Source organism: Rhinopithecus bieti, unplaced genomic scaffold (assembly GCF_001698545.2).
Source record: "Rhinopithecus bieti isolate Rb0 unplaced genomic scaffold, ASM169854v2 scaffold_20129, whole genome shotgun sequence".
In the NCBI taxonomy this organism is placed as follows: Eukaryota; Metazoa; Chordata; class Mammalia; order Primates; family Cercopithecidae; genus Rhinopithecus; species Rhinopithecus bieti.
In genome coordinates this window covers 896859-922798 of record NW_016809657.1, presented here as the reverse complement: position 1 = coordinate 922798, position 25940 = coordinate 896859, and the positions used below count along the sequence as shown (strand labels likewise).

General features: G+C 43.3%; 1 protein-coding gene across 3 annotated transcripts in view; it reads left to right on the top strand.

Moving 5' to 3' along the window:
* The first annotated feature begins 710 nt into the window (after positions 1 to 710).
* The window catches only part of LOC108540795 (piwi-like protein 2), a 59732-nt gene continuing 34502 nt past the window's right edge, over positions 711 to 25940 (top strand). The window contains exons 1-10 of one of the 3 annotated variants that reach the window (XM_017890020.1): positions 711 to 893; positions 1487 to 1571; positions 2602 to 2691; positions 4590 to 4730; positions 8232 to 8345; positions 9384 to 9572; positions 12980 to 13081; positions 13682 to 13798; positions 14894 to 14982; positions 16800 to 16905. In XM_017890020.1, coding sequence (XP_017745509.1) covers positions 853 to 893; positions 1487 to 1571; positions 2602 to 2691; positions 4590 to 4730; positions 8232 to 8345; positions 9384 to 9572; positions 12980 to 13081; positions 13682 to 13798; positions 14894 to 14982; positions 16800 to 16905 — 1074 coding nt within the window. In that variant the 5' untranslated portion in view covers positions 711 to 852. Of the gene's footprint in view, positions 894 to 1486; positions 1572 to 2601; positions 2692 to 3916; positions 3988 to 4589; positions 4731 to 8231; positions 8346 to 9383; positions 9573 to 12979; positions 13082 to 13681; positions 13799 to 14893; positions 14983 to 16799; positions 16906 to 25940 lie in introns of those variants that run through there. The other 2 variants (XM_017890021.1, XM_017890022.1) reach the window with 2 other exon arrangements.

Here is a 25940-nt window from a genome sequence, read left to right as displayed (position 1 = left end):
AGTTTTGTACATGAGACTCTATGTCCAGATTTTGCAACTTTCTATGATTTGATGAGTATTTCAAAGTATGAAACTTTTAAAAATCACTTTTAATTAATTTAGGGACAGGGCCTTTGTCACCCAGGATGGAGTGCAGTGATGCTGTCATAGCTCACGGTAGCCTCAAACTCCTGGGTTCAAGCTATCTTCCCACCTCACTCAGTCTCTGGAGTATCTGGGATTACAAGGTATGCCACCACACCTGGCTAATTTTTTAATTTTTTTAGAGATGGGGGTCTCGCCATGTTGCCCAGGCTGATCTCAATATCCTGGGCTCAAGCAGTTCTCCCACCTTAGCCTCTCAAATAGCTGGGACTAGAGCTGTGAGCCATCATGCCTGGTAGGCCTATATTCTCTATTTCCTGCAATTCAGGTCCTCTTAAGCTTTTCCTCCCCTCCCCGCCAAAGAAATAAGGTCTCACTGTATTGCCCAGGCTGGTCTCTAACTTCTGGGTTCAAGCAGTCCTCCTGCCTCTGCCTCCTGAAATGCTGGGATTACAAGCGTGAGCCACTGCATCTGGCCAAGAGTCCCATGTTTTAACACAACTGGAGCCTTCTGGTGCTATATAGCTATGATTAGATTCCTCAATTACTTGATCCCCTATCCCTTTCATACTGTTATGGATATACACGGTGATCCAAAAGTCTTTTGTCTCTTTCCAAAGGCATGCCATTTATCAGCAGAATAAAGAACACTTCCAGGATGAGTGTACTAAGCTTCTAGTTGGCAATATTGTTATCACCCGATATAACAATCGTACCTATCGTATTGATGATGTGGATTGGAATAAGACTCCAAAGGACAGCTTCACCATGTCTGATGGGAAAGAGATCACGTTCTTAGAATACTACAGGTAGCAAGAAGAGACTGGGTTTGGGCCTCAGGGTGGGGGTTGGATGTAATCCATGTTCTCCGGCAGGATATTGAGTTCTGCAATAGCATACCACTTGACACTTTCAAAATAATTGAATTGGTAGTGTGTCTAAGATTGAATGAGTTTGTTTGTGGGATTTGACCTCAGTATGCTGCGGTTACAGCTTCAATTCTTTTAGTAATTTGGAAGTTACTATATAAATTAATCTCAGGAGTTTGAATTGTATTTCTTTTTCTGATTTCATTAGAAGTCTGGAGAGATTAAATTCAAGTCATTAATCATTTGACTGCCATTTCATGTTTCTATTGCCTAAGGCCTTTAGCCTGATGTTAAATCTGAACCTTTAGCCTTATTTCTCCTATATTTAATTGCAACATAATTTGAGCCTGCTTTTTCTAGTTATAAATATATTATGATTGGTTTCTAGTGGCTCCTTGACAAGGGTACTATGCAAATTATATACCTCAGTCCTGGTTAAGAGACTCAGACTATGGTGCTCTAAGAGTAGTGATGCCGCTTCTGAAATTTTTTCCTGTGTTAATTTTTTACTGCGTTCTGAAATTTTTTCCTAGCAAAAATTATGGGATCACAATTAAGGAAGAGGACCAGCCACTGCTGATTCACAGGCCCAGTGAGAGACAGAATAATCATGGGATGGTGAGTAGGGCTGTCAGACCTACACTTCCAGCTTAAGTTCTTCATCCTGTCAGCTGCTTTTAGCCGTCCTCATGGCTTTGTGGGAGCTGTGGAGTAGTGATCGTAGTGTGGTTGTGGAAAGCTGTGCAAGTGTTTGTCTGTCTCATCCAGCCAGAGGCACCCCTCACACTGGTAAGATCTGCTTTAGAAGTCCTCACTAGGCAGAGCTAAATATCCACATAAGCTGTTAGGTTAAAGGGTTAAGGAGAATTTCCTGTGAAGGAAGATTAAAACTCTGAATCCATGGGGAAAGGTATAGACATTTATTTATTTATGAGACGGAGTCTCGCTCTGTTGCCCAGGCTGGAGTGCAGTGGCGCGATTTCGGCTCACTGCAAGCTCTGCCTCCTGGGTTCACATCATTCTCCTGCCTCAGCCTCCCGAGTAGCTGGGACTACAGGAGCCCACCACCATGCCCAGCTAATTTTTTGTACTTTTAGTGGAGACGGCGTTTCGCTGTCTTAGCCTGGATGGTCTTCATCTCCTGACTTCGTGATTCGCCTGTGTCGGCTTCCTAAAGTGCTGGGATTACAGGCGTGAGCCACCGCGCCTGGCAGAGACATTTATTTTAACAGGGCCAGAGGCTTAAGAAGGTGCCTTGTCACCTGACTCTCCTATCTTAAATGTGAAGACTGAAGACCAGTAGGATACAGTGAGACTGAGGCACACTGCTTAGCGATAGGATGCATTGTCTTAGCATTGTCTTGAGGCCCAAGAGGGACAGATTTTTTTTTTTCTAGTTTTTACTCTCCTTTGACAGTTTCAGTATTTTTCCTTTGACCTGATACAACAGGCTATATGTATAGTGACTGAGGGAGAAAGGATAAAATACTTCTAGCATTTCACTGCTTTCTCCTCCAGGATTTATACTCCTTAATGTGTTAGTTTTATCACTGCAGGAGCAGCCCTGGCCATGGCGTGTCCTGTATGGGTCAGGGGAACATGAGCCTCTTGTACTGCCTTATTTTCCCTCTTCGTTCTCTCTTCAAAGCTACTAAAAGGGGAAATCCTGCTGGTGCCCGAGCTTTCTTTTATGACTGGAATCCCCGAGAAGATGAAGAAGGACTTCAGAGCCATGAAGGTTGGAGTCCTGTGTTTTCAGCCGAAAATGCCCACTTTGTGAGGCAGCCTTTTGGTTAGCAGTTTGAGTTAGAACCAAGCCACGTTCCGACTCTGATGTTGGCTTGCATTGTAACCTGGGCCTGTCCATTCTTCTAGGCTCCAGTTTTCTCCTCTGTAAAACATGATCCCTTCCCACACAAGATGTGAAAAAGCATATCAGAACTTCCTTTTGAAGGTCATTAGAATAGTAGAGGGACTGGATTATAACTATGTCTTCATCCTCAGCAGTCAGGTGGATAATTGTAAACTGATCATATGACCATGAATGAGGTTCTTTGAGAGCGCTGAGTTATTGTAATGTTTCTAAAGACTTCAGTTTATTTGAAGGCATGGAGAAAATAATGAGGCAAAAAGCAAACAAGTCAGGAGATGAGGATAGAAGTTTATCTTGTGGGGCCCTGAGTGTCCTCGGGGTGTTGGTCTCAGCTCCTGTGGGCGGGGCTGAGTAGCAGAGATGGGTACAGCAGCTAGCACCTACGAGGCGTGAGTCCAGACCCCGAGAACTGGCCCGCCACACTCTGTCTGGGGCTGTCCACACTTGAGCTTCTCTCTGCTGCCTCACTTTCCAGTCCTTGTCTGTCTTAGACCCATATGCCACATAAAGTTTTTAGTAACATTGTAAAGAGCTTGAAGTGAAGCTCCAAATTCCTGTGACAGATTTATTTCATGTTTACCTTCCAATTCTGCTTTCACCTACCTCGTAGGTCAAGGCCTTTTCCTTACAACTCCCAGTTGCCTGATGACTTTATGATCACAGAGCTATATCTATGTAGCCCTATAGACTTACTGACCCTAATGACTGCCTCAGAGGGAATAACAGCTGTGCAGTTTGTTCATCTCAGAAGAATAAAGAACTCACTTATGTGATTCAGAATCTTCCTGCATACCTGTCAGATTTTACTCAACAATAAATATTTAGCAAGTACCTATTAATGGGTCAAACACCATGACAAGTTCTGGGTAAAAAAGTGACTTCTGGTAACATTAAATGACTAATATACTATGGCATATAGTGTTAGACTGAATATGGTTTTCTATTTTGTTTGGCTGGATGTATCGCACATGGCATTTTTTCCACATTTTTTCCCAAATTTTATTTCTTTTTCAATATTTGTTTCATTATACAGATGGGGTCTCGCTGTGTTGCCCAGGCTGGTCTCAAATTCCCGGGCTCAAGTGATCTTCCCGCCTCGGCCTCCCAAAGTGCTGGGTTTACAGGCGTGAGCCAGTGTGGCAGGCCCCACATTTTAAATAGGTATAATCAAGCCCCTTTGTTCCTGTTTCATAGGCTTTTTTGGGAATTTTAAAGTCAAAACATGGTTTGAGAAAGAAATAAGATCTATACATCACGAAAGAGAAAGTGTCAAATGACATTTAAAATTCTTTTTTTTTTCAATTTTTTTTTTTTTTTTTTTTTTGGAGATAGTGTCTTGCTCTGTTGCCCAGGCTGGAGCGCAGTAGCACAATCGTGGCTCACTGCAGCCCCAATCTCTTGGGCTCAAGTTATCCTCCTGCCTCAGCCTCATGAGTAGCTAGGAGTACAGGACATGCACCACCATACCTGGCTAATTTTTAAAAGTTTTTTATAAAGACAGAGTCTTGCCCATGTTGCCCATGTTGGTCTCAAACACCTGGGCTCAAGCGATCCACCCACCTCATCCTCCCAGTCAATTTTTAACCTTATATCACATTCACATTCCTAAGAGATATATTTAGTAAGTCCTTGAAGATATTTGAAAATTTCTGCCGACTTCAATGGGAAAGAGAAACATTTTAGACATACTGGGGATTATTTAACTTCATGTTGGTGAAGTTATCTTTATTTTTATAAGTTATCTTTATTTTAATTCTGTTTAGGATTTGGCCCAGCAAATCAATCTGAGCCCCAAGCAACACCATAGTGCTTTGGAATGCTTGCTGCAGAGAATTGCAAAGAACGAGGCAGCCACCAATGAATTGATGCGTTGGGGGCTCCGTCTGCAAAAGGATGTACATAAGGTAAACCAGAAAATGTGATGGTATATGCACATGTACAGACACACATGTGCAATATTTATGTGACTTTCCTTTTGTTGTCAGTATATTTTGAATGTCCATGTCATTTAATATTTTTCTAAGTTTTTTATTTTTTATTTTTTTTGAGACAGAGTCTCATCCTGTCACCCAGGCTGGAGTGCAATGGTGCAATCTCAGCTCACTGCAATCTCTGCCTCCTGGATTCAGGTGATTCTCCCACCTCAGCCTCCTGAGTAGCTGGGATTACAGGCGTTTGCCCCCGTGCCTGGCTAATTTTTGTATTTTTTTGGTAAAGTCGGGGTTTCACCATGTTGGCCAGGTTGGTCTCGAACTCCTGACCTCAAGCCATCTGCCTGCCACAGCCTCCCAAAGTCCTGGGATTACAGGTGTGAACCTGTGTGCCTGGTCATATTTTTCTAAGTATTTCTAATGACTGCCTGATACTTTTTATTAACGATTTTCTATTCTTTTACATTCAAATTATATTTGGTGTTTTTCTATTATAAATAATGATGCAGGGCAGGCATGCTGGCTCACACCTGTAATCCCAGCACTTCGGGAGACCGAGGCGGATGGATCACCTTAGGTCAGGAGTTCGAGAAGAGCCTGGCCAACATGGTAAAACCTCATCTCTACTAAAAATAGCTGAGTGTGGTGGCACGCACCTGTAAACCCAGCTACTGAGGAGGCTGAGGTAGGAGAATTACTTGAACCCGGGAGGTGGAGATTGCAGTGAACCAAGATGGGGCTGCTGCACTCTAGCCTAGGAGACAGAGGGAGAATCCATCTCAAAAAAATTGATTAATTTTAAAAAATGACGATGCAGCATACATCCTTATAACTAAATCTTTGTATGTGTTATTTATTTTTTTGATACGGATTCCAAGTGATTCTCCTGTCTCAGCCTCCCGAGTAGCTGGGATTACAGGTGCACACCATGATGCCTGACTGATTTTTGTATTTTTAGTAGAGACGGAGTTTCACCATGTTGCCATGGCTGGTCTCTTGAGCTCCTGACCTCAAGTGATCCGCCTACCTTGGCCTCCCAAAGTGTTAGGATTATAGGTGTGAGCCACCACGCCAGCCCTTGTTTATTGTCTTTTTTCTTTTTCTTTTTTTTTTTAAGACTGGGTTTCACTCTATTGCCCAGGCTGGAGTGCAATGGCATAATCTCGGCTCACTGCAGCCTCTGCCTCCCGGTTGCAAGCAATTCTCCTGCCTCAGCTTCCCAAGTAGCTGGGATTACAAGCACATGCCACCAAGCCTGGCTAATTTTTGTATTTTTAGTAAATACTTCTGTTTTATTTATTTATTAAAAAAAATTTTTTTTGAAACAGAGTCTTGCCCTGTCACCCAGGCTGGAGTGCAGTGGAGTGATCTCAGCTCACTGCAATCTCCTCCTCCCGGGTTCAAGAGAATCTCCTGCCTCAGCCTCCCAAGTAGCTGGGACTACAGGTGTGCACCACCACACCCAACTAATTTTTATTTTGTAGTTTTAGTAGAGACAGGGTTTCACCATGTTGGCCAGGCTGGTCTCAAACTCCTGATCTCAAGTGATCTGCCCTACTCGGCCTCCCAAAGTGCTGGGATTACAGGTATTAGCCACCACACCCAGCCATACTTTTATTTTATGTTGCCAATTTTACGCTAGAAAGGATTAACATTTTTTGGCTTCATGAGCATGAGTCTACCTCTTATACTTTTGCTAATATGGGTGCCTTACTCTTTATAACAGAGTTTTATAGAGCCGGGTGCAGCCCTATAAAAGTCTATTCTGCGTTTCAGGGAAAAAAAAAAGGCCAGGCACAGTGACTCATGCCTGTAATTCCAGCACTTGGGGAAGCCAAAGAGGGCAGATCACCTGAGGTTGGGAGTTCCAGACCAGCCTGACCAACATGATGAAACCCTGTCTCTACTGAAAATACGACATTAGCCGGGTGTGGTGGCACATGCCTGTAATCCCAGCTACTCAGGAGGCTGAGGCAGGAGAACTGCTTGAACCCGGGAGGCGAAGGTTGCAGTGAGTCGTGATTGCGCCATTCAACTCCAGCCTGGGCAACAAGAGCAAAACTCTGTCTCAAAAAATAATAATAATAATTCTAATAATAATAGTAGATTTTTACACTATTAGGAAAGTCATTACAACATTTTATTTTAGATAAAATACTTTTTTGAGACAGAGTCTCACTGTGTTGCCCAGACTGGAGTGCAGCAGCACGATCTCGGCTTATTGCATTGTTCGCCTCATAGATTCAAATGGTTCTTATGCCTCAGCCTCCCATGTAGCTGGGGGTTACAGGTGCCTGCCACCACCTCTGGCTAATTTTTGTATTTTTATTAGAGATGGGGTTTTGCCATGTTGGTCAGGCTGGTCTCAAACTCCTGATCTCAAGTGATCCAGCCACCTCAGCCTTCCACAGTGCTGGGATTACAGGCGTGAGACACTGTGCCTGGCCCAAAATGGTTTTTTTAAAAAGCAAACAGTAGAAATTATGAAAAGTAAAAGTCTTAACATAATTATACCTCTCCCAGAGGTAATCACTACTAAGTTTGGACTCATTCAGTTTTTATGATGTATACACACTATATGTGCAAAAATAGGATCATATTTCATGTAGTTGGGAAGTAACTAATGGTCACAAAGTAGCCCATCATACTGATGTATTATTAGCTTAATTATCTTGCTATTTTGGGACATTTTTAGTTCTAATTGATTATTATAATTTAAAATTTTTATTTCATTATATTTATGCCTTGTTCCCCTCAGCTTTTGTCTGGGATGATACAAAATAATAGTCTTTGTTCAGCCTTACTAAGAAATTTTGCCTTTAATATTCTCCTTTCAATCTTTCCCTTAAATTTTTTTTTTTTTTTTTTTTTTGAGACGGAGTTTTGCTCTTGTTGCCCGGGCTGGAGTGCAGTGGTGCGATCTCAGCTCACTGCAACCTCTGCCTACCGGGTTCAGGCGATTCTCCTGCCTCAGCCTTCCTGAGTAAGGGATTACAGGCATGCGCCACCACGCCCGGCTAATTTTTTGTATTTAGTAGAGATGGGGTTTCTCCATGTTGGTCAGGCTGATCTCGAACTCCCGACCTCAGATGATGCACCTGCCTTGGCCTCCCAAAATGCTAGGATTACAGGCATGAGCCACGGTGCCTGGCCCCTTTAAAATATTTTTTAAAGATTGTTTTCCTTTATTCAGTGGTTCTAAATAGACAATGTTTTCAAATCCCTTTCTTGGGGTATCATATGGAAGCTTCAATAATAAAAGACTGGTACCTATAATAATTTTACCTATGTAAATGTAGGTTTTTATTGACAGGGACTTTCACTGCTAGAAATTTTATTATTCTGCTAGTCTCAGAAGTTCTAACAGGACAAGTGTCTGTAGTGGAGCTGAGCAGGCCTCATAGAGCAGTAGCGGTGTTTTTCTAAATAGTGTTTGAAATGGCTCATGTCATAGATGGTTTATTTTCTGTTTAGATTGAAGGACGTGTTCTACCAATGGAAAGAATTAACTTAAAAAATACTTCGTTTATCACATCTCAGGAACTAAACTGGGTTAAGGAAGTAACCAGAGACCCTTCCATCTTGACTGTAAGTGATTTTTGAAGTGATAAAGAGAGGACCAGTATTCCCCAAAGTGTGGCAATTAGGAAGCAGGAATGATCTAGAGTCCTCTTTTTGAGAGAAAGTACCAATTGAATCCCCTTTCTGAATTACCTACTAAACAGGGATCCTTCAAACAGAGCAGTTGATGAGTTGTTAGAGGTAAGCCCTTTGACCACAAACTTAGGAAAAGGAAATAAATTGCTATGGTAATTCACATAGTGCCAACCTGTTACCCACTCTCCCTTCTTTCTTTCTCTTTTCCCCCTCTTTTTCCCTGGGAGTATCTAGAGGGTGTTTGTATCCATGAGAGAAATTAAATTAGATTAAAACAGTACCTTACCTAGGGAACTAATAATACACTAGCTATTTGTATCAAAGTACAATATGGTGTATAATTACTTCTCAGTGTTTTTGACCAACATGGACTTCGTGGCCAGATATATATAAACAGATATGTAAAATGCATGTTTTTAAATGTTTTTTTTGAAATATAAATGAAAAGCACACTTATAAAGGTATAACTTGATGAGTTTTTTTTTATTAAATAGACCTGTGTAATCAACACCAAGGGTTAAGAAGCAGAACTTTACCAACACTCCAGAAGCCCCCTCCATTCTCCCAGTTACTGCCTATCCCTTACCCCTCACACACCCAGTGTAACCACTGTCCTGACTTCTCATAGCACAGATTGGTTTCAACAATTTCTGTACTTTATATATATATGGAATCATAGATTATATATTCTTCTATGTCTGGCTTCTTTTCTTAAATTTGTGTTGGTGAGTTTCATCCTGTTGTTAGGTGTGGTTGTTGCTCTTCCATTCTCATTACTGTATAACATTCCATTTTGAGACTATGCCAGTTTTCTTATCATGTACATTCATGTTAATAGTAGGAGTTAGATAAGACAGGATTCAAGCAATGAGAGTGAAAGTAGTTTATTCTCTAGAATGAAATCTTAAGTGTGAGTTTGGGATGTTTAAATTATGAGAAATACTAAAAGTAGCCTGTGGTTGTTCCTAGATCCCCATGCATTTCTGGGCACTTTTTTACCCAAAGAGAGCAATGGATCAGGCTCGAGAACTGGTCAACATGTTGGAGAAGATAGCTGGCCCCATTGGCATGCATATGAGCCCACCAGCCTGGGTTGAACTAAAGGATGACCGGATAGAGACCTATGTCAGAACCATTCAATCCATGTTAGGAGCTGAGGTAAAAATGTAATTGAAATAGATTTATAGGATGTCCATTTTAAAATACTTAAATACGTAATTTTAACTTATCATGGTTATCCGTCTGCTGTTGATGATGCCCCAGAGCTTGTCTTACCTGTGTGCCCGTGAACCACTGATTGAAAAGTGTTCTCTATGCCCTTTGGTTAGTTTTGCTTCTCTCACTCTATGTCGGCACCCTTACTCGAGTCTTCTTTTTCTCACGTAACTGGCTGAGAGAATAGCTGACTTAACTGTGGTTCATTATCTATAGAACACGTTGTGTTCAGAAAGCAGCTGCTTGGGTTAGGTGCTGTCTTGCACGATTCACTACTGAGCTGCCTCAGTCCGGCCTGGTTCAAGATTAAAATTACTCTGGTGATGAACTTGGCAGGTGGCCCATTGATTGGGTCCTGATGACTGATCAGGAACACTAGAGCTGGCCAGGTCATAGCACTCACAACTTAGTTATTCAGGCTTTTCAGTTCTTACCTGTTTGTAAATAAAATAGAACAAGGGGAATAGGGAGAGAAAAAAGCAAGGGGAAGGCTTTTGGAAGTAATTAGCCCTCGAATTGAAGATTCTGGTAAATTGTTCTGGTGAGTTCAATCCTAGAATTCAATCGTCTTGGCATCATAGAGTTCTTTTAAAAAAAAATTTTTTTAAGAGATAGGGTCGGCTGGGTGCACAGTGGCTCATGCCTGTAATTCCAACACTTTGGGATGCTGAGGTGGATGGGTTGCTTGAGCCCAGGAGTTTGAGACCAGCCTGGGCAACATGGCAAAATCCTGTCTCTACAAAAAATCTAAAAATTGGCTGGGTGTGGTAGCATGCACCTGTAATACCAGCTGCTCAGGAGGCTGAGGTGGGAGAATCACTTGAGCCTGGGGAGGTTGAGGCTGTATTGAGCTATGATCATGCCACTTTACTCCAACCTGGGCAACAGAGTGAGACCTTTTTTCAAAAAAAAAAAAAAAAAAAAAGAGGGAGGATTTTACTCTGTCACCCATGCTGGAATACACCAGTGCAATCTTAGCTCATTGTTGCCTCAAACTCCTGAGCTCAAGCAGTCCTCCTGCCTCAGCCTTCCAAGTAGCTAGAACTACAGGCGTGGGCCATCACACCTGGCTAATTTTTTAAAAATTTTTTATAGAGACAGGGTTTCACTATTTGCCCAGGCTGGTCTCCAGCTTCTGGCCCCAAATGATCCTGCTGCCTCAGCCTCCCAAAGCAGTGAGGTTACAGGCGTGAGTCATCATGCCCAGCAGCATTCTCTTTTTGATCCGGCACTCTTGGTATATCATTCACAACAGCACACTTGTGTTCTTTCTTTGGTGTGTTTCTCTCTGTCTCTTTTTTTAGACACAAGGTCTTGCTCTGTTGCCCAGGCTAAAGTACAGTGGCAAGATCATAGCTGACTATAACCTCAAACTTGAGGGCTCAAGGGATCCTCCTACCTCAGCCTTCTGAGTAGCTGGAACTGTACATGTGCACCACCACTCCTGGCTAATTTTTAAATTTTTTGTAGAGATAGGGTCTCCCTCTGTTGCCCAGGCTGATCTCAAACTCTCAGCCTCAATCAGTCCTCCCACCTCCACCTCCCAAAGTGTTGGGATTACCAGTGTGAGCCACTGCACCCAGCCTGTGCATTCTCTTTATAATTCCATCCTGATCTACCATGCCTGTCATACTCTACCATGGCCTCCCTCTGACCTGATCGTAGAAAAGTTCTGTTCTGCTTTCAGAAGAATAACCCAGCCCAGTACATCCGCTCCCCCATTTCACAACTTCTTGTGTTCCCTTTTTGAGAGGGTACAACTGACAGTTTTCATGTGGCATGGATGTGAATTTCGTTCATATCGCTTGCCAACTTATCTCATAGTGGCCTTGCTCTCTCTCTGTTCATCTTTAAGGCATTCTATTATCATCTGTATGAGGAATCACAAACTCTTATGTCTCCAGAAGCCTGATAAGGGGTATAAATTAGTGAAGTGGGCCAGGAGGGGAGTTAAATGAACTGAAGGGGGTAACCCCTGTGACTGGAGATATAAACCCAGGATTGCCAAAATGATTCTTAATGTGCTTGTTTGTTGATAAAGGCCAAAAACCTGGAATTGCATGTGTGTGTATCTTCCTATGTTTAAATGTTAATTTAAAGAAACATAAACACTTTTAAGCCATCGTAGGGCCTGGAAAAACACACCTGTTTGCTGTGTCCAGTCCATAGGCTCCCAGTGCGCAGCTCTGTTCTCGTGCCTTTGGAAATGCTTTGGTGTCATTGCTGAATGTGTCCTCTGAACGGTCTTAACATCACACCAATCTTGATGTGGAGCAGGGTACCACTGATTTACCATTTGTAGCAGTTTCTGGCATAAAGGGTTGGCAATATTCTTTCGCTTGAATGCTGCTTTTCTTTTTTTTTTTTTTTTTTTTTTTTTTTTTTTTTCTTTATGCACCCAGTCACGTTCACCACATTTTTTTTTTTTTTTTGAGACGGAGTCTCGCTCTGTCGCCCAGGCTGGAGTACAGTGGCCGGATCTCAGCTCACTGCAAGCTCCGCCTCCCGGGTTTACGCCATTCTCCTGCCTCAGCCTCCGCAGTAGCTGGGACTACAGGTGCCCGCCACCTCGCCCGGCTAGTTTTTTGTACTTTTTTAGTAGAGACGGGGTTTCACCATATTAGCCAGGATGGTCTCGATCTCCTGACCTCATGATCCGCCCGTCTCGGCCTCCCAAAGTGCTGGGATTACAGGCTTGAGCCACCGCGCCCGGCCATGCTTTTCTTTATTCAGACTTTGAAAGGTCATCTTTTTTCAATATTGGATCCCTTCAGTGGTGAGGGATAGATGATACTGACATGTGCTGTGCTGCTGACAATATCATTCTGTCTCTTCACCAGAGAGTTAGGAGTGGCTGCTTATGGATTTGGCAATAGCTTCTTTCCAGTTTGCATTTAGTTCTGAATGCTTTCTTGTAGTATTGCATTCCCTGTTTCCTTAGATAAAGTTCTGTGACATGAGTGTAACAAGTTGTTTAGTAAACCAAAGAGAGTAGTAAAAAACATACAGAATTGGAAACAGCAAGTAATGTAAACCTTGCATGCATTCAAACGTAGTCCTTTTCCAGCCATCTGAGTCTCCTAATAGATAAATCTTTTGGTAATCAGGGCCAGCTCTGGGTAATTAATAGTAACATATTACCTATCTATTCAGAACAGCCCTGAGCCAAAGAATGCTAATTCAGCTCCAAGGACCTTGTTCTGTTTGGAATGTCCACCCTCTTTATTTCAGTTCCCTGTCTTCCTTAAAGGTCCTATGGCTTTGCATACCCAGAATACTGACAACTACAGTCCTGTGAAAGTCCCCAGAGAGTTCCAGAGCCTGACTTGTATATACCTTATCTCTTCAAGGGAAAGATACAAATGGTTGTTTGCATCATCATGGGCACACGTGATGATCTCTATGGGGCCATCAAGAAGCTGTGCTGTGTGCAGTCCCCAGTGCCCTCCCAGGTGAGTGGGTATTGGGGCAAGAGGCACAGATGGCACCTCTCCTGAGGCTTGAAAAGAGTGATATGTGTGTTCACAAAGACTAAAGTAGCTGTTAGAAGCCAGTATGTGCAGAGCCTTCTGGTGAAAGGTTCTCCTGATTAGAGAAGATTGCTCTTCTGCAAAGAGCAGATTGCTCTTCATAAGCTGCCCTCATGCTTCCGAATGAACAATTTCGCTTGTTCCGAGGTTGAGTCACCAGGTGGTTTCGTATGACTGAGTCCTGAGAGTGAGTATAGTCTTCATTCTGAAAGGGAAAAGCTATTTTTCCTATGGGAGTTAAAAAAGCATTCCACTCTGCATGAGATCCTTTTGAAAGTTTTCATTTGTTGGTTTTGTTTTGGGTTTGTGTGTTTGCGTATGTGTGTGTGTGTGTGGGGGGGTTGTATTTTGCCCATGTGCATGCATGCCTAGAAACCCTAGAATTAGAATTATTAATGCGAAATATGTTATATTCTAACTTGAGTTTCTTAAACAAATGTAATGTTTACTTTAGAGTTCAGATTTTCTGAGGGTTTGGTAGTGACCTGCTTCTCCTGACACCTTTTGGTCCCTTCATTATAGGTTGTCAATGTTCGAACCATTGGTCAGCCCACCAGGCTTCGGAGTGTGGCCCAGAAAATTTTACTTCAGATTAACTGTAAATTGGGTGGTGAGCTCTGGGGAGTGGATATTCCTCTGGTGAGTGATGCCAAAATGGTTCAGTTTGCCTCTCCAGAGAATCCTCCAAGCCTTTTTCCTGTTTTTCCTTATTCGTTATGCTTCCTCTTCTCAACACTTACTCAGTAGTCTAAATGGCTCCCTGCCTCTTCAGCCAGTTATCTAAGAATGCGTTTTATGTTTGTTTGTTTTTTGTTTTTTTGAGACGGAGTCTTGTTCTTGTTGCCCAAGCTGGTGTGCAATGGCACGATCTCGGCTCACTGCAACCTCCACCTCCCAGGTTCAAGCAATTCTCCTGCCTCAGCCTCCCGAATAGCTGGGATTATAGGCACCCGCCACCATACCCAACTAATTTTTGTATTTTTAGTAGAGATGGGATTTCACCATGTTGGCCAGGCTGGTCTCAAACTCCTGACCTGGTAATCTGCCCGCCTCAGTCTCCCAAAATGCTGGGATTACAGGTGTGAGCCACCATGCCCAGCCTGGTTTTTATGTTTTTAAATGGCGAAAAAAATAAAACTAAAATGATTATTCCATGACACATGAAAGCTATATGAAGTTAATTTTCAGTGTCTTTAAATAAAATTTCACTGGAATACAGCCGTACTTCTTTTCATACTGTCCATGACTGCTTTTGTGTTAAACAGAAAGAATTGAATAAAGGTCAAGTATGCTTTTTCTGAAATGCTTGGGACCAGAAGCATTTTGGATTTTAGATTTCTGGGGTATGGGGCATTTGCTTGCATCTCAAATTCAAAATCTGCGATCTGAAACAGTCCAAAATCTGAAACTCATTGAGTGTCATGTTGGTGCTCAAAAGCTTTTCAGGTTTGGGAATACTCAACCTGTGGTTTCTACAGAAATCATAAGGCTCCCAAAGCCTAAGTTATTTACCCTTTAGTCCTTTGCTGATCCCTGGTCTAGATCTCTGACTGTGCTTATTGTGTTTAAAAAATGTCAAGTCGATTGCTGTCTTTTTTTTTTTCCTTTCCCAGAACTTACTTTCACATATAAACAGTAAGGGGAAGTTGCTTTGCGATTCAGACAGTAATTAAAAATGGAGCAATGCATTGCTCAGGTCTGGGATTTGGTTTTTGCTTTTGTTTTCTAAACTAGAAACAGTTAATGGTAATCGGGATGGATGTTTACCATGACCCCAGTAGAGGCATGCGCTCCGTGGTTGGCTTCGTGGCAAGCATCAATCTGTAAGTACTGCTCACAGTGCCATCTTGTTTGATTATTTCATTTTAGTGCCTAATCTTATTATAAATCCAGCAAATCTTTTTAGTCTTATGTATTATAGTATAAAGATTTATAAACATTTTCTTCCTCTATCTTCATGTGAAAAATATTTTTCTTCTTTTTTTTTTGGTAAATGGAGTCTCCCTCTGTTACCCAGGCTGGAGTGCAGTGGCACGATCTCAGCTCACTGCAACCTCCGCCTTCTGGGTTCAAGTGATTCTCCTGCCTCAGCCTCCCCAGTAGCTGGGATTACAGGTGCGTACCACCATGCCAGGCTAATTTTTGTATTTTTAGTAGGACAACATTTCACTACGTTGGCCAGGCTGGTCTTAAACTCCTGACCTCAGGTGATCCGCCTGCCTCAGCCTCCCAAAGTGCTGGGATTACAGGCGTGAGTCATCGTGCCCAGCTGTGAAATTTGTTTATGCAACTTTTTTTGGTTTTTGAGACTGGGTTTTACTCTGTTACCCAGGCTGGAGTGCAGTGGCGTGATCACAGCTCACTGCAACCTCAACCTCCCTGGATTTTGGTGATCCTCCCACCTCAGCCTCCCAAGTAGCTGAGACCACAAGCATGCGCCACCATACCCAGCTAGTTTTTGTAGAGACAGGATTTCACCATGTTGCCCAGGCTGGGCTCCTGGGCTCAAGTGATCCACCTGCCTCAGTCTCCCAAAGTGCTGGGATTATAGGCATGAGCACTGCACCTGGCTATGCAGCTTATTTAACAAACTTGGCACTGGTGTGAATGTGCTTCCCAGCTGAAGAGCGGCCTCCTCCAAGGCTGGGGCTGTGCTGCCTTGTTGTTGTTGGCATTTTTTCCGCCAGAAATGAGGTTTTTTTGATCGTTTGTTCCAATTGTAAAAAAAGGCATGCTCATTCCAAATATCTGCAGAAATTTAGAAAGTGAGAATTCCTCATGGTCCACCTTTTCGTGTTAACAGCTGCCAAAGGTTTGATGTATATATACTTTCAGATTCTCTTTTATGCATATATTAACACATACATGTGATATATATCTCTGATATATATACACATATACACATCTATATATTTACACAAATGGGATATTTCTAGGCACATTATTCCTTAGCTTAATATGCACTTAAACTGTACATTTTCCCATACCGTTACAAATAAATCTCCACCAACTCAACTGCTGCACAGAATGTATTCTGTGTATCATTATTTAATCCTCTCTTGGTGGATATCTTAAGTTGTTGAATTTTTTCTGTTGGAGCAGTTTTGTAGGAAATATCCACAATTACACTTTTTTTTTTCTTTTGAGACGGAGTCTCGCTTTGTCACCCAGGCTAGAGTGCAATGGCGCGATCTTGGCTCACTGCAAGCTCTGCCTCCTGGGTTCACGCCGTTCTCCTGCCTCAGCCTCCTAAGTAGCTGGGACTACAGGTGCCTGCCGCCATGCCTGGCTTATTTTTTTGTATTTTTAGTAGAGACGGGGTTTCACCATGTTAGCCAGGATAGTCTTGATCTCCTGACCTCGTGATCTGTCTGCCTTGGCCTCCCAAAGTGCTGAGATTATAGGCGTGAGCCACCACGCCCGGCCACAATTACACATATCTATGTTCTGCATATGACTTAAATATATCTTTTCCCCACGTCACTACTTGTTCTTACATATAGCATAAATGCATTTTCTAGGTATTTGTTGTTGGATTGATTCATAGAGAAACCTGTGTTACTGACACAAGCCATAGGCTGTCCCCTTCGAGCATTTGTTCATCGTCCTCTCTCTGTCTCTCTGCTCACCCTGACCCTAGCACCCTCACAAAATGGTATTCCCGGGTGGTGTTCCAGATGCCGCATCAGGAGATTGTGGACAGCCTGAAGTTATGCCTCGTGGGCTCCTTAAAAAAGTTTTATGAGGTGAGGAGAACAGAAATTCTCAGGTCTCTGGGGTTTTTTTGTTTTTTTTTTTGTTTGTTTGTTTTTTGAGATGGAGTCTCACTCTTGTCGCCCAGGCTGGAGTGCAGTGGTGCGATCTCTGCTGACTGCAACCTCTGCCTCCTGGGTTCAAGCAATTCTCCTGCCTCAGCCTCCCAAGTAGCTGGAATTACAGGTGCGCACCAGCACACTCAGCTAATTTCTGTATTTTTTTTTTTTTTTTGATACGGAGTCTCGCTCTGCTGTCCAGGCTGGAGTGCAGTGACGTGATCTCGGCTCACTGCAAGCTCCACCTCCCAGGTTCATGCCATTCTCCTGCCTCAGCCTCCTGAGTAGCTGGGACTACAGGCGCCCGCCACCACGCCTGGCTAATTTTTTGTATTTTTAATAGAGACGGGGTTTCACCATGGTCTTGATCTCCTGACCTTGTGATCCACCCGCCTCGGCCTCCCAAAGTGCTGGGATTACAGGCGTGAGCCACCGCGCCTGGCCATTTCTGTATTTTTAGTAGAGATGGGGTTTCACCATGTTGGCCAGGCTGGTTTCGAACTCCTGACCTCAGGTAATCTGCCTGCCTGGGCCTCCCAAAGTGTTGGGATTACAGCTGCGAGCCACTGCGCCTGGCCAAGTTTCGGGATTTTTAAGGATTACCTATGTGAACACTTGACAGGAAGTCTGATGTGGTGAGAGGGATCTCAAATCAAAGGTGAGTCTCCTAAACAGCTGCTGCTGAGCAGGCAGCTTAGAGCTCCTCCTTTCAGGCTTCAGCTTGTACAGATCAGCTCAAAGAGCTAAAGAGCTAAATGCTTTCATTTGGTTTAGTAAGTAATAATTATTTCTCAGGTTGTCAGCCTGATGTCTCTAGACATAATCTTCATGCCCTTATCAGGGAAGTTGGGGATAAGTTTCAGCAATTAAAGCAGCTTATGAGTGTACTCAGCTTTTTATAACTTATTAGGCGCTGGCTCTTTTCATTTTGGTTCAAGACAAATGCCTCCTTTAAATCACCCCTCGAACTCTAAAGAATGCTAACCATGGAGGATTGCTGTAATTAAGCTGATACTGGGTCTAGAACAGTGAGCAAGCAAGGTACTGATTTCTGCCTTGGCCAGTACATCAAAGGAAGCACTGATAAGTGCCTTTCATTTCTTAGAGTCAGGGTTAGACCTTAACCTTTGCATAGAGGCTAAGCAGCAAGAAATGTAATAATTTCACATGATTGAAGTCAGTCTCTAAGGCTCCACCTTGTCTCTTTATAGAATAATGTTTCCTACAGCGTCCTGCAAATAGTTTAATACTGTTCAGTTATTAGAGGTTATGTTTTTTTTTTTTTAAGTCTGTCTCTGGCAAGGTCCATATGTTAAGCTACTGAGTCACCAAGTTCTACCAGACTTTCCTTTTTGTTTTTGTTGTAACTGTTTTCCTTCGAAGTTTGATCTGTCTTCTAAGACCTAGCTGTGAAGCCGTTCCCCTTCTTCCCTCACTGCTCCATCCCTACCTCCATCCCTATGCTGCCTTATATTTGTTATTTGTATCCTTATTTATCCATCCCACTGGGTTGTAAATTACTTGAACACTGGTTATGGATGGCTATGTAACAAGTTACCCTGAAACTTAGTGGCATGAAATGAGCAAGTTTGATGTTCACAATCAGGAACTGGACAAGGCACAGCAGTGGGCTCCAGTTCTCCATGTGGGCCTTGTTGTATGGTCTTTCCACATGGGCTCTCTGGGCCTCCTCCTAGCATGCTGGCTGGATTCAAAGCTTGAACGTTCCACAAGACAGAGTGCCAGTGGAAGTCATGCTGCATTTTATGCCTTAATCGTGGAAGTAATGCAGTATCACTTCTGCTGCATTCTGATTGTCCAGGGAGTCACAAAGTCCCACCCAGCTTTGAGGGGAGGGCAGTTGATTCCACCTCCTACTCCAAGGGTGGCAAGGGTCTGAAAGAATATGTGGCACCAGAGATGGCTGTGGCTATTTTCTTTTTCTGAGATAGGGTCTCACTCTGGTTGCACGATCTCAGCTCACTGCAACCTCTGCCTTCCAGGCTCAAGCGATTCTCCTGCCTCAGCGTCCTGAATAGCTGGGATTATAGGCATGTGCCACCACGCCTGGCTAATTTTTGTATTTTTAGTAGAGACAGGGTTTCAGCATCTTGGCCAGGCTGGTCTTGAACTCCTGACCTCATGATCCACCCTTCTCAGCCTCCCAAAGTGCTGGGATTACAGCTGTGAGCCACTGCGGGGGCAATGTTTTTTTGTTTTGTTTTGTTTTTTGTTTTTTTGAGACGGAGTCTCACTGTCACCCAGGCTGGAGTACAGTGGCGTGATCTCGACTCACCACAATCTCTGCTTCCTGGATTCAAGCAATTCTCCTGCCTCAGCCTCCCGAGTAGCTGGGATTACCGGCATGTGCCAAAAGACCCAGCTAATTTTTTTTTTGTATTTTTAGTAGAGACGGGGTTTCGCCATATTGGCCAGGCTGAGCTGGTCTCGAACTCTTTATCTCAAGTGATCTGCCCGTTTCAGCCTCTCAAAGTGCTGAGATTATAGGCGTGAGCCACCGTGCCTGACCTACTGTGGCTATTTTCTTTTCTTCTTTTTTTGAGACGGGATTTGATTCTTGTTGCCCAGGCTGGAGTGCAATGGCACAATCTGGGCTCACTGCAGCCTCTGCCTCCTGGGTTCGAGCAATTCTCCTGCCTCAGTCTCCCAAGTAGCTGGAATTACAGCCGCCTCCCACCACATCTGGCTAGTTTTTTTGTATTTTTAGTAGAGATGGAGTTTTGCCACGTTGGCCAGGCTGGTCTCAAACTCCTGACCTCAGGTGATCCACCCCGCTCAGCACCTCAAAGTGCTGGGATTACAGGCGTGAGCCACCGTGCCCAGCCACCGTGGCTGTTTTGTAAAAGAGCAGTGTACTACAAGCATAGGGGCTGTCTTGATTCCTTTTCCATCTCTTCCATTACTAAGCTGACACTTCTCCTGGCGATTTACATTGAATTTCTAGTATCACAACTCTATTCTAAGTCAAATAACAGTTCGTTTTGGTCTTTGTTTCTTTATCTGAACTATGAACTTAAGTAGTATTTATTAAACTCCATAGAACCAGGTCAAAGGAAAAATAAGTCTAATTTTAAATCTAGAATAAAACTGGCTCGTCTAAATATAAATGTTCTCTGAATCAAAAGAAATTCTTTTTTTTTTTTTTTGAGACAGGGTCTTGCTCTGCCTCAGCCTCCAGAGTAGCAGGGACTTCAGGCATGTGCCACCATGCCTGGCTAATTGTTAAAAATTTTCAGTAGAAATGAGATCTTGCTATTTTGCCCAGGCTGGTCTTGAACTCCTGGGCTGAAGCGGTCCTCCCACCTCAGCCTCCCAAAGTGCTGGGATTACAGGCATGAGCCACTGCACCTGGCCAAAAGGTTTCATTTGATTCAGGTCCTCATTATGTCTGGCCAACATGGCAAAACCCATCTCTACTAAAAATACAAAAAAATTAGCCAGGTGTGGTGGCAGGCACCTGTAATCCCAGCTACTTGGGAGGTTGAGGCAGGAGAATTGCTTCAGTCCTGTGCCAGCTTTTGCCATTTCCCCAGTTGTTCTGCACCTAGTGGAAGGAGTCTTTGTATTTAAACTGTTTTGCAAAGTGAAGACCTCATCTCTACAAAAAAATTGAAAAAAATTAGCCAGACTTGGTGACATGCACCTGTAGTCCCAGTTCTTCAGGAGGCTGAGATGGGAGGATCCCTTAAGCCCAGGAGTCCAGTGCTCCAGTGAGCTATGATCCTGCCAGCCCTGTTGACAAAGCCTGTCTCTAAAACAAATAAAAAATAAACGATTTTGATCATGCTTCTCCCAGAGCTTATTCTGACTCCTCAGCAGCCTCAACAAATTTGCTTTGGGGTTCTAAGATTCTGACTACCTCTGGATCCCCAGTTTTATTAATATCTTCCCCTAGGAATGGCAGTAACCACCGGAAGTTCCAACACCTCCAAACAGTTGCCTTCTTAACACATTTTCAGCCCCATTTTGCTTCAGGGCTTGCTAGTCCAAAGCCCATTTTCTCCATTCTAAATCTCCCATTTGTCCTCTGGACTTGCATGCAATAATAAAATGTTTCCAAATATTCTTTTTTTTTTTTTTGTAAATGAACTTTTATTTTGGAATGGAAGTTGCAAAATAGGATGAGTTCCCATACATCCTTCATCCAGTTTTCCCTCATTGTTAACATCTTGCCTCGTGTTGCCTTGTAGCTGTGTTACATAAATGTTTCCAAATATTCTTATCCTTTTCCTTGAATAGTTGATTTTGCTCTTCTCCTTTTTCTGTAACCAGGCTTTTCCTTGATGAATACACCCTCCCGCTTTTTTTTTTTTTTTTTTTTTTTGAAACAGGGTTGCTCTGTTGCTTGGGCTGGAGTGTAGAGTCACAATCTCGGCTCATTACAGCCTCAAACTCCTGGACTCAAGGGATCCTCCCACCTCAGCCTCCCAAGTAGCTGGGACTATAGGCACATACCACACCCAGCTAATTTCTGTATTTTTTGTAGAGACAGAGTGTCACTGTCTTGCTCAGGCTGGTTTCAAACTCGGGCTGATCTCAAACTCCTGGCCTCAAGCTATCCTGCCTACCTCAGCCTCCCAGAGTGCTGGGATTATAGCTGTGAGCCACTGCGCCCAGCTGAATACCTTGCTCTGTCCCGTCCTGTCCTGTCCTGTCCTGTCCTGGTCCTTGTCCCTGTCCTTTCCTTTCCTTGTCCTGTCCTTTCCTTTTTTGTCCTGTCCTGTATAGGCACACGCCGCCACACCCAGCTCAGTTTTGTATTTTCAGTAGAGACGGGATTTCACCGAAATGGCCAGGCTTGTCTTGAACTCCTGACCTTAAGTGATCCATCTGCCGTGGCCTCCCAAAGTGCTGGGATTACAGACTTGAGCCACAGTGCCCAGCCAAATGCCATTTTCTTAGAATTATCTCAGGTTGTGATTACTCTCATATCTCAAGAGCCAGACACTTTCCCCAGGCCAGTTTTGTTTTGTTTTGTTTTTAAATGGAGTCTCGCTCTGTCACCAGGCTGGAGTGGAGTGGCGCGATCTCGGCTCACTGCAACTTCCACCTCCTGGGTTCAAGCAGTTTTCCTGCCCCAGCCTTCTGAGTAGCTGGGACTACAGGCACACACCACCACACCCAAGCTAATTTTTGTATTTTTGGTAGAGATGGGGTTTCATTTTGTGGGCCAGGATAGTCTTCATCTCTTGACATCGCGATCAGCCCACCTCAGCCTCCCAAAGTGCTGGGATTATAGGCATGAGCCATCGCACCCGGCCCAGTCATTTTTTAAATCAGTATTACATCCTGTAGTGTCTTTAACCTAATTTCCCAATACAATTGATTATTAATATCAGCATCATCATAAGACTTGTTTACAATGAGTCAGTTGAATCTTCCCAACAATATTAGGGTTATTTCATCTTGTAGCATAATAGTAGATATAATCTGAAATGTAAGCGTCAAAGATACTGGCACATTACTAGAGTCCTACTCAGTCATAAATAATTAGTGCAGATTATCATCATACTGCATGATTAAAGTGTCTCCCAGATACGTGCCACTTAGATTTGCAGGCTTCTATTCAACATTGTCAGGTTTCAAAAGCAGGAGTCCTCTCAGTAACATGGGTCAGTAACCCCTTTATGCATCCCGTTTAGTTGAGCTAACAAGCAATATCACATCTTGCTCTAAGCCTCTCCCAAGGCACCAATAGAATATTGGATTTGGGGCTGTGCTCAATGGCTCATGCCTGTAATCCCAGCCCTTTGGGAGGCCGAGGTGGGTAGATGGCTTGAGGTCAGGAGTTCAAGACCAGCCTGACCAACATGATGAAACCCTGTCTCTACTAAAACTGCAAAAATTAGCTGGGCGTGGTGGTGGGCACCTGTAATCTCAGCTACTTGGGAGGCTGAGGCAGGAGAATCACTTGACCCTGAGAGGCGAAGGTTGTAGTGTGCTGAGATCACGCCACTGCACTCCAGTCTGGGCAACAAAGCAAGACTTTGTCTAAAAAAAAAAAAAAGGAATATTGGATTTTGCTCACTGTATAACCGTTTGTTCTTTCCCTAATCCTCAGATATCATTCTTCCTTTTCTCCATTTATACCCCCACCTTTCCACTTTTGGAAGGGACATTAAGTTTGACCACTGTGCTGATCTAGACTGCTGGCAGCAATACTAGCCTAGCAAACGTCTGTCCCTCAGTCCAGTCCCATTCATATAGGGCAGTGTTAACACAGGTACAGAACTAGTGGGCTTTCTCTACTACTAGGCAATATAACTGCATTCCCTGTGAACCCGTTTTGCCAGATGGAATGAAGGTACAATTCACCCCCATCAGGTCCTTAGGAACTGTAACATAAAGGTTTAAAAGTATAGTTACTTTCTTGCTTAGAGCTTGTTATGAGTTTGTGTTCCCAAGATGATGAAGTTCCAATCCCCAGTACCTGTGAATGTGACCTTATTTGGAAATAAAGCCTTTACATATGATTAAAATGAGGTCATTTAGAATGGGCCCTGCTCCAATATGACTATGTTTTTATGAAGAGAGGAAATTTAGACACAGAGACAGACACACATAGATGGACGATAATCTGAAGACACAGGGAGAACACCTGTCTGTAAGCCAAAAAACCCCCGAGACTCCCAGAAGCTAGGAGAGCGGCATGAGCAGATTATTTTCTTTACAACCCTCAGAAGGGCTGTAAACACCTTGGTTTTGAATTTCCAGCCTCCAGAACTGTGAAACAATAAGTTTCTGTTGTTTAAGCGAGCTTGTTTTGTATGACAGCCCTAGCAGACTAATACAGAAGTCATCCCAGCTTCTGGCACCTGCAGTATAGCCCTGATCCCAGGAGTACTACATCAGGTAGGAAAAAAAGACTGTTGAGGTCATGTGGGAAAGAAAGAGAAAAGTATAGTTGTACCACATCCTGCCCCCAGGGAAGAATTACAAAGTCACAACAGCATCCTGCACACTCCTCTTCCTTCAATTTGTCAGAAAAAGGGGAGAAATCTGCCTAGTAGAGATGTTTTCTAGGCCCTGGCCCTGTTGAGTGTGAGCATACACTCATGAAAGTGTGTAAGCCAGCCCTTTAGGTTTTTCTTTCCTCCACTTTAGACAACAGATGTTTCAGTTGCCCATTCTAATTATCTACCAAACCGTTAACTGTGACGATGAAAGTGTGTTCTTTGGTTTGAAGAAATGTGACTCCATGGTCCAAATTGATGGATTATCTTTTGATTTAGTCCTTTTTTTTTGTTTTGGAACAGTCTCATTCTGTCATCCATGCTGGAGTGCAGTGATGTAATCTCCATTCAATGCAACCTCCACCTCCCAGGTTCAAGTGATTCTCCTGTCTCAGCCTGCCAAGTAGCTGGGATTACAAGCATGCACCACCACACCCAGCTAATTTTTGTATTTTTAGTAGAGGTGGGGTTTCACCATGTTGACCAGGCTGGTCTCAAACTCCTGACCTCAAGTGATCTCCCAGCCTCACCCTCCCAAAGTGCTGGGATTACAGGTGTGACCCACTGCGCCCAGCCTTGTTTTAGTCCTTTCACAGTATTGGACGTTTGCATCTACCAGCAGGTATGCAAAACCCAGTCTGTAGTAAGTGTCTGCTCATGTCAGGCACTGTCACAGCCTCCTGGGACTACCAGAGTAAGTCCAACTTGCCAACCAAGTGCAGAGCCTTACTGCTGGGGAATCTGCCCCATAGCCATCTGCACTCTCTTATTCAGCCAGAACAGTTCTTGTTGACAGTGCTTCACAGGGTTCAAAAGGAACATGTAGAATAGCTTCAGCCTATCTCTGCACTGCTGCAGCTCTCCAGCATCTACTCATTTCACAGAGCCAGATGGACTGCCTCAAGCAAGGACACTGGGATATCCACTCCCAGAGTTCCACTCACCTTCCCAGCCTGGAAGGTTTTACTGTTGGCCATCAACATGACCTGCTTGCTTGCTTAAAAAAAAAAAGAAAAGAAAAATTGAGGTAAAATAGGTGAGGTGCAGGGGCTTGTGCCTGTAATCCCAGCACTTTGGGAGGCTGAGACAGGTGGACTGCTTGAGCCCAGGAATTTGAGACCAGCCTGGGCAACGTGGTGAAAACCCCATCTCTACAGAAAATAGAAAAATTAGCTGGGCGTGGTGGTACGTGCCTGTAGTCTCAGGTACTTGGGGGGCTGAGGTAAGAGGATCTCTAGTTTAAAAACATTTTCATCACCCCATAAAAACACCCCATGCCCATTGAATAATCATTCCTTATTCACACCTTCTCCTAATTTCTTGTAATATCTAATTAGCTTTCTGTCTGTACTGATTTGTCTATTTTACCTATATTGTATAGTAATTTTAAAATGTGTGACATTTTGTGTTTAGCTTACTTCACTGAGCATGTTTTCAAGGTTTATCTATATTGTAGCATATATTAATACTTTTTTTCCTTTTTGTGGCTGTATAATATTCCATTGTATTTATTCCACAATTTGTTGATCCATTCACTGTTGATAAACATTTGGGCTGTTCTCACGTTTTGACTATTGTGAATAATGCTGCTGTTAACATTCCTGAACAAGTATTTGTTTAAGTTCCCATTTTCAGTTATTTTTGGATATATACCTAGGAGTGAAATTGCTGGGTCATATAGTAGTTCTGTGTTTAACTTTCAGAGGAAACACCAAGCTGTTCTGCACAGTGGCCAAGCATCCTTTTACATTCCTACCAGTAATGTAGAGGTTTTCAGTTTCTCCAAACCATTGCCAACAATTGCTGTTTTCTGTTTTTTTACTTTTTTTTTTTTTGAGACAGGGTCTTGCTCTGTCACCCAGGCTGGAGTGCAGTGGCACGATCTTGGTTCACTACAACCTCCACCTCCTGAGTTCAAGAGATTCTCTTGTCTCAGCGTCCTGAGTAGCTGGGTAGCCCAGCTAATTTTTGTATTTTTTTTTAGTAGAGATGGGG